Source organism: Urocitellus parryii, chromosome 2, assembly GCF_045843805.1.
Source record: "Urocitellus parryii isolate mUroPar1 chromosome 2, mUroPar1.hap1, whole genome shotgun sequence".
Classification (NCBI taxonomy): domain Eukaryota; kingdom Metazoa; phylum Chordata; class Mammalia; order Rodentia; family Sciuridae; genus Urocitellus; species Urocitellus parryii.
The window spans coordinates 169,350,968-169,365,700 of NC_135532.1; the positions used below are offsets into that span (position 1 = coordinate 169,350,968).

Below are 14,733 nucleotides of genomic sequence, written 5' to 3' on the forward strand. Positions count from 1 at the left end.
CCCTACTACAAAAAGGAAAAAGAAAAAGAAGAGAAACCTCATATTCCCATTAGAAGTCACTCTCCATTTCTTCCTAAACCACTAGTTCTAGGCAACCACTATTCTACTTTCTGTGTATGATATTTTGTAATCTGGACATTTCATGTAAACAGAATCACATGCTGGGCATGGTGGCACATGCCTATAATCCCAACAACTTGAGAAGCTGAGGCAGATGGTACAAAGTTCGAGGCCAGCTCAGCAACTAGCCAGACCCTGTCTTAAAATAAAAAATGAAAAGGGCTGAGGATGTAGTTTAACGGTAGAATGCCTCTGGGTTCAATGTCCAGTACCAAAAGAGGTAAATAAGTGAGTAAAAATAAAAATAAAAGAAATCATAGAATGTTTTTGTGTCTGCTTCTTTCATGTAGCATAATTTTCAAGGCTCATCCATCAGTTGTTCATTTATTTTTTTATTTTTAGTTTTTCCTTTTTCCTCTTTCTTTCTTTTTTAAATTTTCCTTTGTTACTTTTTAATTTTTTAAAATTTTTATTTTTTTTAATTTATACATGACAGTGGAATGCATTACAATTCTTATTACACATATAGAGCACAATTTTTCATATCTCTGGTTGTATATGAAGTATATTCACACCAATTAGTTTATTTATTTTTATTACCAAATAATATTCTACTGTATGACTGTACGACTTTTTATTATTTACCCATCAGTTGATGTACAGTTGAGTTGTTTCTGACTTTTGAGGCTTATAAATAATTGTGCTATGAACCTTCATATGCAGGTTTCTGTGGGGACATACATTTTCATTTCTTTTGGCTATATAACTAGAAGTAGAATTCTTGGGTCACATGGTAACTCTATGGTTAACCATTCATAAAGCTTCCAGGCTTTTCCAAAGCAACTGCACTATCTTACATTCCCACTAATAGTGTGTACAGGTTGCAGTTTCTCTACATCTTCACCAATATGGGTTTCCTTTTTTGGTTAGAGCCATTTTGGTAGTGTGAAACAGCATCTCATTAAGGTATTGACTTGGATTTCCCAGATGGTTTGTGATGTGGTTAGAGAAGATGTTGAACATCTTTTCATGTGCTTCTTGTCTATTTGTATACCTCTATTTTGATCCTTTGCCCAATTTCTAATTGAGTTATTTATCTCTTTTATTATTGACTTGTAAACATTCTTTATATATATTAGACATGCCTATTGTCAGATAGATAATTTGCAAATTCTCCCACTTAATAATTTGGTTGTTTTTTTAACTTTAGTGATACTGTCTGTTGAAGCTCAAAAGTTTTTAATTTTGTTCAACTTATCTACTTTTTCTTTGGTTGATTATGGTTTCAGTGTCATATCTAAGAAACCACTGCCTAAACCAAAGTCACAAGGATTCATGCCTATGGTTTCCTCTAAAAATTTTGTAGTTTTAGCTCTTACGTGAAGGTCTTCAATCTATTTTGAGTGATATGTAATGTGAACTAAGGTGTTCATTTTCATTCTTTTGTATGTATATATCCAGTTTCCCCAGCACAATTGATTGAAAAGATTTTCTTTCCCTCATTAAACGGTTTTGAAGCTCTTGTTGAAAATCATTTGACCTTAAGCATGAGGTCTTATTTTTGGTCTCTGAATTCTATCCCATGATCTACATGTCTATTCTTGTGCCAATGCTAAATTGTTTTGTTTCCTGTTTCTTTGTAGTAAATTTTGTATTCTGGAAGTGTGAGTTTCCAACTTCGGTTTTCTTTTTCAACATTGGTTTGGTTATTTGGGGCCAATGAATTGCCACGTAAATTTCAGGATCAAATTAGGACCAGAAGCCAACTGGGATTTTGCTGGAGACTGCTTTGATCATTTTGGGGGACGTTCTGCCATCATAACAATATTAAGTTTTCTGTTCAGTAAACATGAAATGTCTTCTATATATTTTCGTCTTCTCTGTTTTTTTGAAAATGTTTTGTAGCTTTCAGAGTATAACCTTTAGATTTGCTTTGTTAAATATGTTCCAATGCATCAATACTTTTGAAGCTGTTGTTAATGGAATAATTTTCTTAATTTCATTTTCAGATTGTTTATTGTAAGTTATAGAAATACAATTTATTTTTTATATTAATATTTCTATATCATCCTGCAACCATACTGAACTTATTTGTTAGGTTGAATGCTTTTTTAGTGGACTCGTTAGACTTTCTACCTACAAGATCATGCTATTTGCAAATAGAGATAACTGTCTTTTCAATCTTGATGCCTTCATTTCTTTTCCTTGCTTGGTTGTTCTAGTACAATGTTGAATAGAAGTGGTTAGAGCAGATGTTTTCTGGGGGTGGAGTGGGGAGCATTCAGTCTTTTATCATTAAGTAGGTTACATGTGGGTTTTTCATAGATGCTGTTTATGAAATTGAAGTTTCCTTTTATTCATAGTTTTTTGAGGTTTTATTTTATTTTCCCCCTGATCATTTTATCATAAATGGGGTTGAATTTGTCAAATGCAAAATTAAATTTTGTACATTTATTTAGATAATAATGTGGGTTTTGTCTTTTATTCTGTTGATATGGCATGCAGCATTAATTGATTTTCAGATATTAAACCAATCCAGACCAATTAATTTTCTAGGACTGCTTTAACAAAGTATCACAAACCGAGTGGCTTATGCTATGGGAATTTATTGTCTCAGTTACGAAGGTTAGAAGTCGGAGATGAAGATGTTTGGTGGGGTTGTTTCATTCTTAGGGCTGTGGGGTAGAATCTGTTCCATGCCTCCCCTATACCTTTTGGTGGTTTTCTGGAAATTTAGTATTCCTTGGGGTGTGGTACAATTACCTCAATGCCTGCCTTCATCTTCACATGGCATTTTTCCTATGTGCTTCTTTGTGTCCAAATTTCCCTTTTTTAATATAAGGATACCTATCAAATTGGTCATATATCCTAATGACCTCAATTCAATGTGTCTAATTGCATCTATAAACAAGCTTATTTCCAAATAAGGTTATATTTTCAGGTACTGGTGTTAGAACTTCAACACACAAGTCTTGAGGGACACAATTCAACTTGTAACAATTGTATTCCTGGTGTTATTTCATTTTTTGTTTATTCTCTCTTATATGCTGTTCAAGATAGAGGCCATAGATAATTCTAAATGCCAAAATCGAATAGGCACTTAGACCAGAAGTCATAAATTGGGGGCCTGGGGACCCAGTTGTTTCTTTTTTAAAATTTATGTATGACAGCAGAATGCATTACAATTCTTATTACCCAATTTTTCATATCTCTGGTTGTATACAAAGTATATTTGCACCAATTCATATCTTCATACTTGTACTTTGGATAATAATGATCATTACATTCTACCATCATTAATAACCCCATGCCCCTGCCCTTCCCCTACCACCCCTCTGCCCTATCTAGAGTTCCTCTATTCCTCCCATGCTCCCTTTCCCTATCCCACTATGAATCAGCCTCCTTATATCAAAGAAAACATTTGGCATTTGTTTTTTGGGGGATTGGCTAACTTCACTTACCATTATCTTCTCTAACTCCATTCATTTACCTGCAAATGCCATGATTTTATTCTCTTTTATTGCTGAGTAATATTCCATTGTATATATATGCCACATTTTTTTATCCATTAATCTATTGAAGGGCATCTAGGTTGGTTCCACAGTTTATCTATTGTGAATTGTGCTGCTATAAACATTGATGTGGCTGTGTCCCTGTACTATGCTGTTTTTAAGCCCTTCAGGTATAGACTGAAGCCAAATGGTGGCTCCATTCCCAATTTTCCAAGAAATCTCCATACTGATTACCATATTGGCTGCACCAATTTGCAGTCCCACCAGCAGTGTATGAATGTACCTTTTTCCCCACATCCTCACCAACACTTATTGTTGTTTGTATGCATAATAGCTGCCATTCTGACTGGAGTGAGATGATATCTTAGAGTGGTTTTGATTTGCATTTCTCTAATTGCTAGTGATGATGAACATTTTTTCATATATTCGTTGATTGATTGTATATCATCTTCTGAGAAGTGTCTGTTCAGGTCCTTGGCCCATTTGGGTTATTTGTTTTTTTTTTTTTTTTGTGCTTAGCTTTTTGAGTTCTTTATACCCTAGAGATTAGTGCTCTGATTTGTGAGGGGCAAAGATTTGATCCCAAGATGTAGGCTCTCTATTCACCTCACAAACTTTTTTTTTTTTTTTTTGGTGAGAAGAAACTTTTTAATTTGAGTGCATCCCATTTATTGATTCTTGATTTTAATTCTTGTGCCACAGGAGTTTTATTAAGGAAGTTGGGGACCCAGTTCTTTCTATAGACCTATCTTGTTTGGCTTGCATTTGTTGACAAATAAAATAAAATAATTAATTGTTAATATTTAAAATTCAAGAGATTTTACCTAAGAACTTGGATTGCTAATGTATCTTGGCATAAAGTCAGGGATTCCATAACAGATATTACTGTGTCACTTGGCTGTTGCTTTAGTGGCTATACCCTTTAGATGGAACCTGTGCTATCCACCTCACATAGTTCTTCCCATTTCCATTTGACACGTTTTATTTACTTAATGACTTGAATTTGAATATTTGACTATCTGACTTTGATTTAGAAGCTCAGTTCATGATCTTCTCTTCTTCTGAGAAAATACAAATAGGTGCCTAGATTATTTGTACTCTCAACAGAAGCAAAACAGGGAATCTATACCATATTATTTTGAACCCAATGGCCTCTAAACTCAGAGAATTAAGGGTATTTGGGCATCAATTTATTTATCTCACATACTTTAAAAAATATTTTTAGTTGTAGATGGATACAATATCTTTATTTTATTTATTTTTTTGTGTGGTGCTGAGAATTGAACCTAGTGCCTTGCACATGCTAGGCAAGTACGCTACCACTGAGCCAGAACTCCAGCTCCTCTCACAGACTTTTTTTTGGGGGGGGGGTGGGGAGTTGTTTTTGTTTTTGTTTTGGCAGTGCTGGGAATTGAACCTAGGGCCTTGTGCATGTGAGAAAAGCACTTTACCAATTGAGCTACATCCTCAACCCCACTCTCACTTAATGTAACTGATTGAAGTCTGGCAATTGAGCATAGTGTTACCAAAAAAAAAAAAAATTCAAAAAACTGGAATTGTGTGGAAATGTTCAATCTTTTCAAAGTAGCAAAAGGATGAAAATTTAAAAAGGGATGGTTATAGGTCATAGAATGCTACAATTAGGCATATTTTCTTGAGACTACAGATAAGACCATTTCCTCTTTCTCTCACTAAGATCACCAATCAAGGTCTTCAGGCCTGGAAGACAGAAGACATTCCAGCCAATAAAATGTCCATTGCATGGCAACTACCACAGTATATTCTGGTTACAGTTGCTGAGGTCATGTTCTCTGTCACAGGACTTGAATTTTCTTATTCTCAGGTAAGACTTTCTAAGTGAAAAATAAAAATGGAGTCGTTGCTTGAGGGATAGCAAGTTTTAATTCTAGCACTGCCTTACATAAGTATGTGATCCTGGCCAAGACCTCCATCCCTTTTGACCTTGGGTTCCTATGTATGACCTTGAACAGTCACCTTGACTTCCAGGATCGTGACAGTGCAGCCTAGCTGTACATGCTGTTTGGGCTCTGGGAAAGAACACTTAAATATGAAGACTAAGCTCTGTGGAGTTAGACTACCTAAGTTCAGATTTTGTCTGCATGACTTTTGTGTAACCTTAAGCAAATGAATTATCATCACTCAAATGCTATTTTTCTTTTCTTTTAAGAATACTAATATAACTTATCCCTTAGGATTGTATAAAGATTATATGACATAATGAATTAAAATATTCAAGAGTTCTAATTTTTTCTTACTGTTGACATTATTACCATCCCTGGAATCAATGTGATAGTTGAACTTAGTGGGGGAAATTCAAATATGGAAACTGTCAAGGGAGAAGTTTACTGGATAGACTTCTGGGGTAAAGGGTTGGCATATAGTTTGTTTACTTACAAACCTGGTCTTCCCTAGGCTCCATCTAGCATGAAGTCTGTACTCCAGGCAGCCTGGTTGTTGACTGTTGCAGTTGGGAATATCATTGTGCTTGTTGTGGCGCAGTTCAGTGGCCTGGTACAGGTATGGATCCAAGGGAAACAAGGAGTTCATGTCTACTCAAAGTTTTCCTACAACTTTCTGTTCTTCCTTTCCCCTATCTTTCTGTTTCCTACATTCCCCACTCAGTGCTGTGATATGAGATGGACTGGATACCTAGAGATTGTCAAGAGGTAGATGTGTGGGTGACAATAATGACCACCCTATGCCTATGTAAGGAGAGGTCAGTGAACCCAGTGTTCTCCCAGGAGAAGTCTATCTGAATTGGTGGAACCTTCAGTCAAGGTGCTCCTCAGTCTCCACCCCATAAAGTTCTCTTTAGTTTCAGGTTTCTCCATATTCTCCTCTTGTATTTATTTCTCCCTGCAGTGGGCTGAATTCATTTTGTTTTCCTGCCTCCTTCTGGTGGTGTGCCTGATCTTCTCCATCATGGGCTACTACTACATACCTGTAAAGTCAGAGGATATTCACCAACCAGCAGATAAGCAGATTCTCCAAGGGGAGGTGATCAACTTAGAGACCAAGAATACAAAGCTCTGATGATTCCCTGGACTGACTCCAGTTCCTGTTCCTGATCTCAGTCATCACCTATCTTCAAGCAATTTTTTTCTCCTACTGGTTTAGGAGAAAGGTTACATCATATCTGAGCTGATTTCTTATACCTTTCTCCCATGATAGAGGTAATTTCAGAACTGAATTTTCTAGTACATCTTTCATCAAGGCCCTAAGACACCGTGTTTTCCCATCCATCAGTGAACTCAGTAAACCTTCTGTCATTTCTCAAGCTGGACTCATGTCTCCAAATGGGCATAAAATGTAAGTGTGTGATAGAAAGAAATCTCTATAGAAATAAGTCAGTTATGGAGGATTCCTTTAAAGGTATCTGCCAGCTAGAATTGATGACCCCGATTTTTGAGGTGCTAGTTTAGAAGCAAAAATGCAGAATATTAGAATATTATCAAGTTAATTTATCAGTAATGTAATTGCGTTCTTCACAAGGACCTCAAGAGTGGTTTTTGTGGTACGATCTGGTCCAGGGAGTGGCTGGCTTGTCCATGTTTAATAAGATCTTAAATGGAAGGAGACAATATGCCATTTTGTTAACATATAGAAGATGTATCTTTCTGATTACCACAGTACTTACATACTCATGCATATATCCCATTTCTCAGTACTTACTGATCTTGGAAGCCATGTTAAAGATAGTGAACATTAGTAAACATGGTCCTGGGAAATAGAAACAAATAGAAATTGCAGAAATCCTGATGAGCTGTTCAGTCCTCTACAGTGCACATTGCTCTTAGGAACTGTTTGAACCCTTGGACTACATGCTCTTCTGTGCATAGCTGTATTGACATTAACTATAATTTTGCAACTTAACTTTTCAGTATTGCCAGGACTGCTTTTTCTTATTATTACTTCTTGTTTTGCTTGTTGCAACAGATCTTTAATAACAAAAGGCTTTTATACAGCCAACTTCTTTTAATTTTTTTTCTTTCATTTAGCCTCAAAGTTTTGAGATTTTTCCTGGCTTACTTTCTCCATAAATATATAAATGCTAATTCTTCCTTTAGTCTTGGAAATTTCCTGCTCATTCAAAAAGGGTAATATTAATTCTCAGATTTGAGGTTCTTAGTGATGATAACAAACAACAAAGGGGAATGGTCCTGCCTGAGGATTCTATCAAAATCTGTGTGTGAGAGGGACCAGAGAATGAGGGGTTTTTGCCTGTATGAATGAAAAAAGTTGAGAAACTTACCTTGCACACAATGAATTAATGATGGCACAGACCTGGAAATATGATTGTGCAGTATATTTCTTTTTATTTAATTTTTTATTGGTTCTTTTTAGTTAAACATATCACTAGGACTCATTTTGACATATGTATAAAAGCCTGGAATATAATTTGGTCTAATTCAGTCCCTGATATTTCCCCTTTATCTCCCTTCCTATCTCCCCTGCTTCTTTCTCTCTACTCTCTTGATGTTTCTGTGCAGAATATTTCTGTTGAACCTGAGGGCCTTATTCTATTCATTTTACTTTGCTATTCTCATCTAGAACAGTGCTGGGTCTCACATTATTAATAATGTAATAGGTAAGAGAATTTCCCCTAGTTCCTCAAGTTTTATATACTTTAGTGTTCATAACTAAGGTTTCAGAAGTAAAAAACTGGCAGCAATACCATTCAATTTCCCCAGGTATCTTGATGTGAATCTGACTGTACTCATTGTTAAGCTGCTTTAAACCAAACTGTGTTGTAAATTTTTGTTTCAAGAAATGTTAACACTGTTCAGTGAATAAAAGTGTCTATGGACAAATATGTTTGGGAAGTGAGGCATACTGTCTTATTATTTGCAAATTAAAGATGGAGAGATCCTGTGGAAAATAAGATAAAAAAATAAGATAAAAAACTCACGAGGCATTGTTTAGCTTAATGTGCTATCATGTTCTGCAGAACACTAGTTTCCACAAAACTGTTAGGCAGTTCTTTGATATGCTGAACCAACAGCTTCCTACATCTGACTACTGGTTTTTTCTTTATAGCAAACAAAAATGAGCATAACCCCTATCAGGTGGCAGACTTTTAGCTATTTAGGAGTTATTTCCTTTACTATGAATGCTCTTAATTTTCATCAAGATTCTCAATTCCTGTAATGGTTCCTCACAAGGCACACTTCTGTTCTTTCACCACTGGATTTTTCTCTTCTAAAGAAATATACTTTACCTGAAATACTGCAATTAAGATTAAAGTATCTTAATAAGTGAACCAAGTACTGGAACCAAGTACAACATTCCAGAAGTTGTCAGACCAGAAGAGCTAGCAACTGCCATTCTCTGAACAAAGCACTTCTGTTAAATCAGGTAAGGTAACATGAGATGTTTTTGGAAACTACAAGACAGGATAGGCTCACCGCAAAGTTTTGAAAGAGAGTCATGATTCACTTACATACATCTTCGAGTTCAACTATATGCCATCAGTTGAACCAGCTGTTGGAGATATGATGATATGATGACCCACAAGGTGCCTTTCTTATCTTGACTGACTGTGAAGATCCTGGGGAGTTCAAAGGCCTTGAGAAAGTCATGGTACAATGAGGAAGAGCAATCAGGATAAGATGGCAAGAGTATGACAAGAGTAATGTGCAAAAAGACCAAAGATTCAGTCAGAGAAAGCTAGGGATCTGATTGTGTGAGGTCTTGTGACCATGATAAGATATTTTGAGGTCATTCTAAGTGAGATATGAAACTATTAAAGGTTTAAAAACACAAGTGACACAATATGGCTCTTTGTTTAAGCCCAGTCTGGCCATTGAGTGGGGAAATGTCTATAGACAGGAAGAAATGGGAATAGGAGTCCAGTTAGGAGACTTTTGGAATATTCCAGGCAAAAGATGGTCATGCTTTGCTAGGCATTGGTGGCACTTGCTTGTAATCCCAGTGACTCTGGAGGTTGAGGCAGGAGGATTACAAGTTTGAGGCCAGACTCAGAAATTTAGCAAAACCCTATCTCAAAACAAAAACAAAAAGGGCTGGGGATGTAGCTTAGAGTAGAGTACTGCTGGCTTCAATCCCCAGCACCACCACTGAAGTGGTACCCTCTTTCTCCACAGAAAAGTCCTCTTCACCATGGCTGATTTTAGGACTGTCAGCAAAAGAGTCTCCGCAAAAGAGTCCAATGTAGATAAACTTCCTATTTTCATGTTGCCCTGTTTTACTTAGCCATGGCTGGGAGGATACCAGCACTCCAGGTGCTGGACACCCTCTTACTAGTTTTTCACAAACATATCCAGTATAGTAGTTTGTAGAAATGTGCAAACAAGGCCTCTGGCCTTGAGCTGGGGTTTCACAGAGTTGTCTACATTTTTAAGATAAGTTACAAATGGGCTTCATGGTAACAGCTGGCAGGGGGAGGAAAGAAAGGGGAGAAGAAACTCTCCCCTTCTCAGATGTTGTCCTTAAAGAGTTAACTTGCCCAGACCAGTGAAAGAAAAAGCTGCTTATATGTGAACTTCTGCAGACTGTGAACTTCTGAGCCCCTCCCCTTACATGCTGGGTATAAAATTCTGAAACTCCCTGAACTCGGGGTTCAGGGGATTAATTGATTACAGCAAAAGCTGTGCCCTCTGAACCTGGCTGCAGCCAAATAAAACTGTTTCCTGCTGTCTTTGGTGCCTTGCCTCCTTTGTCCCTACAACACCACCACTAACAACAAAAAAGCTCCTGAATTGGCTCTAGGAATAGAACTGGGGAGAAGTAGTTTGACTGGGAACTAAACTTTAAGGTGGAACTGACAAGATCTGAACATGGTTGGACAAAGAAAGAAATCATCAGTGCTGACTCCTAGATTTGGATTTGAATAATGAGGGTGAATCATAGTATAATTTTATGAAACTAGAAAAATTAGAGAAAGAATGGATTTGGGGTGTAAAGTAACTAAGCATTTTGTTTTGGACATGTTGAGTTTCAGATGCCAATGAATGGTATCTAACTGGAAATATTGAGCTGGCAGTTTCACATCTGAGTTTGAAGCTCAAATAGAAGACTGGGGCTAGAAATGTAAACTTGAGAATCATCAATATATAAGTGCTATTTAAAGTCATGAAACAGGATCAGACTTCCTAGGAGTAAATGTACATAGAGAAATGGTTCAGGAACTGAGTCCTGGAATCCTCCAACATTAGATGTCTGAGGAAAGAGGAGGATGCAGCAAAGACAAAGAGGTAGGTGACCTATGGAAGTAAGAGGAAACACAGGAGAATGGGATTCAATATAAAAGACATATTCTTTATTACAATTAGGTAAACCCAGCATGAAACAATAATCTTTGGCCTGAAGGAAGCAATTGTTCCTATTAGCAAACCTGGGTTCTGGTAATTTCTATGCAAGTGTACCTGACTCCTTTTTCTTCCACAGTTTAGGCCAGTTTAATGGTCTCTCTTTTCTCCTTTCTTCTGCAAGGCATTATGCTGGGAATTATGGGACAAATAAATGGTCATAAATAAATAATCTCAAAGAAGATAAGAAATATACAAATAACCATTTAAATTCATAGTAATATAATCTTTGTTTAGCTTCTTATTTTTCCATGTGCATTATATCAAATCTGTTTAATGAAGATAGAATGTGACCTGTACCAAAGAAATTTGCTAAATGCTATGGAAGTACATAGAAAGGAGAGATAACTTCTGGCCATAGGAATTAAGAAAGGACTCATGGAATAGACAGTGTTTTAGGTTTGACCTCGAAAATGACTAGAGTCTGGATATAAAAGCAAGGGATAAGAAAGCATTCCAGATAGCGCTTCCTTCACAAACAAAGATGAAAAGACAGACAAGAAAACATGAGTGTGATTGGGGAAATAATAAATAGGCTGATTTGTGTACAGAGTAATAATGGGAGATAAGGCTAGAAAAGAAGAGGAAGTTTAACAATATGTTGATGCCATAGATTCAAGTAAACAGATCTGATCTTGATCCATTACTTAATTACCACTCTCCATGATTTTTCATCCTAATAAGAATAAAATCCAATCTACTTAACCCAATCTAAGGCCCTACGTGATCTGGATTTGTCTAACCTGGTCTTTCTCATTCTCTGCTCCTTTGACAACTGAGCTACAACTAGTCATCTTTGCTTCTCAAGCAGCCACACTTGTTCCTGGCCGGGACCTTTGCATTACCTGTGATGGTCTTTCCTCTGATTCTCTTGGTTGGCTATTTTTGCCACTAGTTTGTGGGTTACTTCTTCATTTCCTGATCTCTCAATTTGAAACAGCCATTTAAACATAAATATGCATTTTGGAGGAAAAAAGGACAATGGAGTCAGCTTAATCAATAAATATTTGTCGAGCATTTTCTATGTTCCAGATGTGCAGTATACACAAAAGACAAAGACGGATGAAATGTTGTACTTTTTTTTTTTCCTGTCTCTGGATTTATTTATACAAATAGTCCAGGAGGACACCAGTCTCCTGTAGACAGGGGCCTAGGGGTCACACCAGTCCTTCTGCCCTTGCATTTCCAGACAGAGGCTTTTACTATGGAGTTTTCACAAAGACCTGGGCACCCTTGAGGGTCTGGGCACCTTTGGGAGCAGGAGCAGAAGTCAGAGTTGATAATGGAGCTGGAGTTGCAGCCTGTGTCTTGGCTTCTGCTTGGGCTTTGGCCTTTGGTTGGTAGTGCCTACAAACCCTGGAGTGGGCAAGAAAGGCAAGGCAGCCAAGCTTGCTGCTGGCACCCCTGGCATCTTGGGCTTCACCTCCTTGGGCTTTACCAGACCTTGATAGCCCCGGCACATGCCCTCACGGCCTTGGCGTTGCTTGCCTACACTGTTTTCAGGCCCTTCTTGTGCTTCTTGGGAAAACATGTGTTTCTCAGGAACTTGGGTCTACCTCCTTAAGAAATTCATATCTTTGTGATAGGGATTTCCTGACGCCATTTCTGTGCCATTTTGGGGACTGGTTGTGCATGGTGTGGTTCTTGGACTTGGCCATGTCTGTACCATAAGCCGCTGCTCCTGGAGTAGTTGAGACCGGAAGAGGAAGAGCTGAAACATTATTCTTACCATCAATGAGTTCAAAACGTTTTCTGTTTTCAAAATTGTTTTGAAGTGATTGTATTTTCCTAACTGTAGTATCTGGCTCTCAATTCTTTTGTGACTTATCTCCTGCAATCACTTTTGGAGTCTTTCTCGTCCATAGACAAAAACCATTAACTTCCAATTCTCTGACCTATTTTTTAATTCCAATGACCTACATTTTACCTTGGGTCATCACCAGACTATGCTTTTTCTCAAACTGAAGTATGTCTCGAAAGATTCTACCTTCCAAATCTTTAATTTTGAGCTAGGTGCAATGGTACATGCCTGTAATCCGAGAGGTTTGGGAGACTGAGGCAGGAGGATTACAAGTTCAAAGCCAGCCTCAGCAACTTAGCGAGCCCATTCTTAAAATGAAAAAATAAAAAAGAGCTGGGGATGTGGCTCAGTAGTTAAGGACCCCTGGGTTTCATATCTGGCGTGCACACACACACATACACACACACACACACAAAAATTAAAATCTCTATTTTTGAAATTTTTAATCTTGATCTGAACTTTCACAACTTTCCCTCCACTTCCCATTGAACTCTTTTATCTTCATTATAATCTTCTATTGATACATCCCACTTCTCTCAAATTACAATCTAATCTGTTTGCCTTTGCCTTGAAACTACCCTGGGACTCATGCTCAATTATTTCAGTTGTGTGTTAGCATTGTAGAATTTTTGGCCTTCTTGACTTTCTATCATTTCTGCTAGTCTTAACATAGTCTTTACCAGTGCACAAGCCTATATATTACTTCTATTTCTGCTTCTGGGCTACTTGGAACTGCAGAAGAAAATCACAACATTATGATCATGTGGCTCAAAATTCAACACCATCTACTCATTTTCCAAATTTGGAACATAAGCATTATTTGACTCTACCCTTTGATGGCTGCACATATTTAATTTATCAACAAGTCTCTTAGATTCTATTTATCCCACTTTTCTCCCGTCAGTCATTGTCACTAAAACAATTAAAAGTCAACATCATGTCTTATGACATTATGACAATAGCTTTTTATGCTTAATCTATGTTTTACACTTCTGGCAATATGATCTATTTTAACATGCAAATTGTGTTGCTCTTCTGCTTTAAAACCTGTCACTGCTCCCTATTTGCTTTAAGGATAAACTTCCAACTCCTTAACAAGGTCAACACGCCCTACCTGACCTGACCCCTAACAACCTATCTAGTTAGAACCATTGGCCCTTGTCAACTTGCACACCCACACATACCCATGATTACACACAGATCTGTTGAGATCTCAACCTGGAATGCATTGCTTCTACAGCTGGATTTGAGAAGATTTGGCATCTTTTCCAATATTAAGTTTTCCAAGACTTGAATGTAAACTTTTATTCCTTTTATTCATGTTCTCCTGGAACTCCAAATGCATGTTAGAATTGTTCATGGCCTTCCTCATGTTCATTTTGGTATTTTTTTAATCCTTTTCCTTCTATATGTCAGCACTGTGGCAAGGTAGTCTTGAGGACTTGCTGTTGCTGGAAGGAATCGACCTAAGTACCTCTGTCTGGGAATATTCTATTAGAACAGTAATCAGAAGCAATCTAGTCAAGATCAGCATTGCAACTGTGATATAGGACCACAATATAGGCTGAAGCCATAGAGACCAGCAAAAAGTTTAGAGTGATCTGAGGAACAAGAGATCTATAAGAAGCATTGATAAACTCCATCAAAGCTTTGAATAGTTTACAGCAACCTTTTCTATATTTTATAAAGAGCTAGGAGAGTGGAGTTTGAAGGCTTTGAACACAAAGAAATGATAAGGAGAGGGTGAAGTGGCATGTGCCTATAATTCTAGCAACTCCAGAGGCTGAGACAGAAGGATCAAAAGTTCAGGGCCTGCTGAGAGCCACAGCCGAGTCTGTATGGCCCCTGGCATTTTGCCAATAGTATTGATTGACAGGCAAGGCGTTAATATCCGCCTCTGCCGCTACTTTTGAGTTCTAGCGCTAATTTTGAGTTCTCGCGCTATTTTTAGTTCTCACGGGGATTCCCCGGGAGTTCCCATTGGTTGGCGAAGGGCAGGAGGAGGGTTTTC

At 37.5% G+C, this 14,733-nt stretch overlaps 1 protein-coding gene across 2 annotated transcripts in view; it reads left to right on the forward strand.

Annotated features, from left to right (window-relative positions):
- Slc15a2 (solute carrier family 15 member 2) overlaps positions 1–6,943 on the forward strand; it is a 33,792-nt gene extending 26,849 nt beyond the window's left edge. For both annotated transcript variants that reach the window (XM_026394578.2, XM_026394585.2), the window contains 3 exons: positions 5,269–5,415; positions 6,006–6,110; positions 6,456–6,943. In XM_026394578.2, coding sequence (XP_026250363.1) covers positions 5,269–5,415; positions 6,006–6,110; positions 6,456–6,626 — 423 coding nt within the window. In that variant the 3' untranslated portion in view covers positions 6,627–6,943. The remainder of the gene's footprint in view (positions 1–5,268; positions 5,416–6,005; positions 6,111–6,455) is intronic.
- Positions 6,944–14,733: the final 7,790 nt, after the last annotated feature.